Genomic DNA, 6000 nt, shown 5'->3' with positions numbered 1-6000 from the left:
ATGTCATCAGAGAAAGAATAGATCACTACCATAAAGAATGGAGCATGCATATTCTGAAATACATATACCCTTCCATTAGTTTTTATGTGTTATGCAACACTTCTATATGGTGCCTTTCTTATGAATGCCTTATACATTTGGTAAAAAGGTACAAACACCAAAGTTATGTCCACCTTTCAATAGCTATTTAATGGATGCTGCATATCTTTCCAATACTTAGACTTTTACAATACACGGACACAGACGTTACTTGTTCTGTATGTAGTTATTCTAGACTATCACAATGAATAATTTCTTGAACATAAATATTAACATTGACACACATAATATAGCAAATATGTATTACTTTTGTACTGAATATCACTGAAAAGATTTCAAGATTAGTTTTCAGTCTTCATTCACACTGTTACCTGAACATTTTGTACAATATTACTCCATTCTACCTTAGATGGTACAAAGTAAAATGCTGGCGAAATTTTGGACCCACAGGGACATTGGCAACCTGTAAAAATATTTATTATGATAAGTATACTTAAGCTGATTGTTATAAATCAATGAGAAATATCAAAATCAATTAAACTTATAAAGTTGTGTAGAATGAAAGTGTGTTATGGCATAAATAAAATGTAAAATGTAGTTTTAGACAAAAGACGTATATTCAAAATTATAACATGTTTGAAATGTGTAAAATAGCTGTTCCAGCTTAATGCAGCATGATGAATTACACACAGCAGGCATGAAGACCATAGAACAGTGTGCGGGGCTGGTTAAGGGTGTTATTTACGGGCTGCATAGGAAATACTGTTCACAAAGCTATTCTGAATTTCACAAGGCTCTGAAGAGAACTATTGTCACTTTGAAAGCTAACCTGCAACTCAACCATGAAGAGGACAGTCCCCCTCTGATCTGAAATTCAGTCTATTTTTAAGTTGAGGCTACTACAAGTAATCACACCTTTGACAAACTGTGTATGGATCACACACACCTGATTATCAAGCATACACAACATCTTCTGCATATGGTACTCAGTAATATCACCCTTCTAGTTGCCATAGTAAGGTGGCCTCACAAAAGAATTGAAAGTTCTTCAGTATTTCATATAACATCTCAAGAAAAAAGTTGCACTGTCCTGAGAGCAAATGTGAATCACAAGGTACTGGTCACGTTAGAAATTCTCTGTTAAAGCACAACTGTCACCTGGCCAAAACAATAACATTTTTCATTAATATACAATGACACAGGAGAACATATGCTTTGGCATGAAATTATGAAAAAAATATTCATTGCTGGTGGAGGATTTTCAATAGGTTTCCACCTGTAACCACAGCTGTCTGTAATCTGACTATGGCAGGTCCTTATTTAGATTTACAAACATAAAGCAAATAGTGGCCCTGATTTTTGTTCTCAAAAATCATATAGTTTTTTTTTCTTTGCAAATACATGTCCACAATCTTAACACACACAAATGTACCGCAGTACACAGCTAGAAGAGCTAAAACAAAATGACACAGCCCATTTATAAAATGGAATACATATGAGGGGGTAATCGTAAAGTTTTAATTATAACCTCTCAGTACAGAGCTAACATATAGTGCACTGTTCTTCATAATCTTACTTGATATTTCATCACACCCATTCTTGCTTTGCTGGTTTCTTGTAGCTGCATGTGATATAATTGTCTCACAATATTAGCTTTGAGGAGTACTGCACATTTACTTATACCAATAAAATTTTAATTTGACTCATTATCTACTGACAGAAAATGATTATCAAATATTTTGCACTACTCTGGTAGGTCACAAACAGTTTCATTCTTACACAAAAGAGGTGTAATATGTTGAGCACTCATAGTCTGCCCTGCTGCCACTTTCAAAACTGACCATATAATGCTAATTTTGTTCTGAAACTTTTCGATTCTCTTGGTGTAATTCTTTATTTTAAACTGACTGAAGACAATCTTCAGCACTTTCCAGTACTGTCTGAAATTCTGTAACTGCGCTGTGATTATCCTTCATGTTACAATATAGGTTTCGTCTCCTACACGATATACCAATGTCTCTGGTTGCTTATTAGTACTGTACATCTCCGTGTAATGTTTTACAGGATAAGAGTTATCAAAGATATGTTACTTAACAAGGAGGAAAAAAAATCCTCTTGTATATGAATGACCATCTCCTACAGCTTGTTCAGAAGGCCCTGAAATATTCTAAAGAAAGTATTGGTCTTGGGAGGTAGAGAACAATACTTGTTGACATTTACTGATTAATATTTAGTCAAGGACAGGCAGAAACAGGAAATGCAGATGAGATTTGAAAGATGTAACAGGTTAACCTGTCTTTATTTACACCACTTTATTCACTAGTAGATATTGAACTGGAGATTTTTCTATCATGTCATTACACCTTCAGTCCATATTATGTACAACTGTTAAGAGCTCATTCATTCCTTGCTATTTAAACATTTGGTTTATCTGTGATTGTGGTGTAACTTCTGCAGAGTGGCAGAGGATGACAATGAGAGCACATTACTAAAATCTTAAGAAGAAAACGTTTATACAGAAAACATAATTGATCTGAGGCTACAGGTAATTAACAGCAGTGCTCATGATCAGAATTTATATTATGAATCGGGAAGATATTGTAATTCTAGAAGAAGCAAGTCACAGTGAAATTTAAGTTCTGCACAGATCATAAACTGTTCTGCACATTAATGTAGTAAAAATTGTGCTGTGATAAGCATGGTGCACAAACATTTTGTATTTTCTTTGATACTTGGTGTCTAATGGAACAGGATAGACTAACATGGAAGTTTGCTGGGGTGTTTTTCCTCACTTACCATCTGTTTGCCACAGGCCGTATTTTTTGCGACACCATTACAGAACCATGTCTGAAAGTGTGTGTATTCATGATGTTTACACAGAAACTAATTCTTTTTGAAGCAACTTTGAGGAAATAATTTAGTTAAAAAAACAGCTTATTATTTCACAGCTTGCAGTTTCACATCACTAGTTGATACTGAAGTAGCTATATTTCATTGATGGATACAGTTATAATATTGCTTTGAAATTAACCTTTCAGACCCACTGGCTACAATTAATATTGTTTTGAAATTAACCTTTCAGACCCACTGGCTACAATTAATATTGTTTTGAAATTAACTTTTCAGACCCACTGGCTACAATTAGGAACATTAGATTTTACTGTCTCTTAGTTATTACACAAATATTTTTCCCCAGTGGAAAAATCATATACACATTTGTGAACATTTAATCTTTTTATCAAGTACAAGTGTTCTCACTTGTTGTTCACTATAAAATTATTAAGTCACTGTAGCCCCGTGTAGCAGCTTGTGCCCATCAGAGTACATGAATGTGGTTGGTTAATTATATTCCATTGTATAAATGAATGATGTTGTTGTTGATATTCTGCATGATGATTTTTGAATGATCAGTTTATTTATTAAAACAGCGACTATTTCAAAATTAGTTATTTTAGTTCACAAAAAAGAGCTAAGTGTACATAGTATATTTTGAATACAGGTACTCCATTGGAAAATGTAGCTACCGGGTACTTTGCGTCATACATTGTTGCATAAGAAATGAAACTACGATAACAAAACTTTTTCAAAAGTTAAAAGCAGAGACATATTTATACTCAATATAGACTACATAGATTTCATATAATGGAGGAGCAGTGGCGCCATCAAAGCTGCAGAGAGAGACTATGTCATATCCAGTAGCATATTTATCTGCAGTGCGGAAATTTTATTTATTAAACAATATCCAGTAACTGTTATTGTTACCAATATGTTAATGTCAATTTAAAGAAAGGGTAAGTGCAAAAAAGTTTAATAAATTTCAGAACATGTACTGTTTAATCTGAATGGAACATGTGATATATTTTTTAATGATATCAAAAGGCAAGACCACGTAATTTTTTTTCTTTTAATGGTATCATTTATGCAGAATCAAGTCAACTGGTGAGTAAACATCAGAACAGAATTTAAAGACAATTAGAAGTTACAATGGAATTGCCCTCTTCTATAAAAGTTGTTATTGCTTTGGAACAAAAACTAAAAATAATTTTGGTGAAGCAGGCAGTATACTTGTGGCATACGCCATGACGAAGAAACTTTCCTTAGGAAAAAAAGCCTTTGCCAGACTAAAACTTCCACAACTCATGGTTGCTCAAAGCATGCTTACACTTGGAGGAAATTGCGACACTGATAGAAAATAACAGTTACAGTCCAACACTATTAACTATGAGGGGCAGTCAAATTAAAACCTTAAAAATGTAATGAACATTTGACTTCCTGCAGCACTGTCCTGTGAGTTGACAGTTCAGAGACAAGTGCTTTAAACAATGCCCAAAAGGTGGTAGCTTACTGCAGACGAGTGAAATATGGGCACAATACCAGTTTACAATGGTTGCATCACTTGCAACTAGGACCAGTTTTTTCAGCAGTGAAGGTACACACTCAATTGAAATTCATCTATGAAAGAAATTCCAGTTGGTGGGGCACATTTATCACTGCAGCAGGTGGTATAAGTGGAGCAGAGAGTTAAAAATGGTACAACTTCTGTGGCAGATACTCCCCACCCATGTCAAGCATACCACATAGTGACAACAGAGTCTGTTGCAGCAGTGGAAGCCATGAGCCATAGCTCAGCAAATCACATTGTTCATGAAGTGCTTAGAGTTTCTAAAATCATCTGCTAGGTGGGTGCCATGGCGGTGGTAGTGGTTGTTGGGATGTTTAAGGGGGACTAAACAGTGAAGGTCATCAGTCCCCCATTCCAAAAACAGACGAGATATAAATTCACGAAGCAGGGAAAACGCCAAGGGGAAGGAGACCCCCCCCCCCCCCCCAGGAGCTAAAAGAACACAAATGCAGCAACAAACACTACAGACAAGAAGAGTACAGATGAACACCAGACAGAAATAAACAGAAGAAAAGAAGATGGCCGGAGACTGGTTGACTGACCACGAGAATAAAAAAAGGGAAAGAGTCAACCATCCAACGACACACCAGAACAGCAACAAATATTGAGAGACGCGAGGACAAAAGACACAGAAAGGGAAAGGTGCTGGACCTCCCTAAATGGAACTATAAAAAGGACTACCACGGATAACATTTAAAACGTCATCAGCCATGGAGGCATCGTCACATAAAACCAAAGGCAAAGTGCCTGGGAGATTAAAAGACTGCCGGACGGTGCACAGTCGGGGACACTCCAACAAAATGTGGGCGACCGTCAGCTGGGACTCACACCGACACATGGGGGGAATCCTCCTGACGCAAAAGATGGCCGTGCGTCAGGTAGGTATGGCTGATGCGGAGCCGACACAGGATGACAGAGTCCCTGCGAGAAGCCCGCAGGGAGGAGCGCCACACATCGGTCGTTTCCTTGACAGCCCGCAGTTTATTCGGGGATGTCATGCCACGCCACTCAGCAGTCCACATCCCAAGCACCTTACGGCACAACACCAGCTGCTGATCGCGAGCCGTGAGGCCGATCTCCAAAGCTGGGGCGTCGATCGCCCCTTTGGCCAGCCTGTCAACACGTTCGTTCCCCTGGCTTCCAAACAAAGACCACCGAACGACCAGAACGGGTAATGGCGAAAACAGACTCCTGAATAGAGGACACCAGAGGAGAAGAGGTATAGCAGCGGTCGATGGCCTGGAGGCTGCTCAGGGAGTCACTGCAGATGACGATGGACGTACCTGAGCAGAAACGCATATGCTCAAGAGTGCGCAATATGGCCACCAGCTCTGCAGTAAAAATACTGCAGCCAGCTGGCAAGGAGCGCTGCTCAACATGGGCAGCGTGAGCAAAAGCGTAGGCAGTGCGACCATCAACCAGGGAACCATCAGTGTAGACAGTCTCACAGCCCGAAAATGAGGCGAGGAGCGCAAGAAAACGGCGACGGAGGGCCACAGGCGGAACCGAGTCCTTGGGTCCCTGTGCCAAGTCCAGACAGACGGATGGCCGGGGCAAAC

At 38.6% G+C, this 6000-nt stretch overlaps 1 protein-coding gene across 1 annotated transcript in view; it reads right to left on the bottom strand.

Annotated features, from left to right (window-relative positions):
• Positions 1-398: 398 nt before the first annotated feature.
• LOC124722986 (dual specificity protein phosphatase MPK-4) overlaps positions 399-6000 on the bottom strand; it is a 136680-nt gene continuing 131078 nt past the window's right edge. Inside the window, exon 9 of the mRNA XM_047248155.1 lies at positions 399-502. Coding sequence (XP_047104111.1) covers positions 399-502 — 104 coding nt within the window. The remainder of the gene's footprint in view (positions 503-6000) is intronic.

Source organism: Schistocerca piceifrons, chromosome X (genome assembly GCF_021461385.2).
Source record: "Schistocerca piceifrons isolate TAMUIC-IGC-003096 chromosome X, iqSchPice1.1, whole genome shotgun sequence".
NCBI classification, from domain to species: domain Eukaryota; kingdom Metazoa; phylum Arthropoda; class Insecta; order Orthoptera; family Acrididae; genus Schistocerca; species Schistocerca piceifrons.
This window is presented reverse-complemented; position numbering and strand designations above follow the sequence as displayed.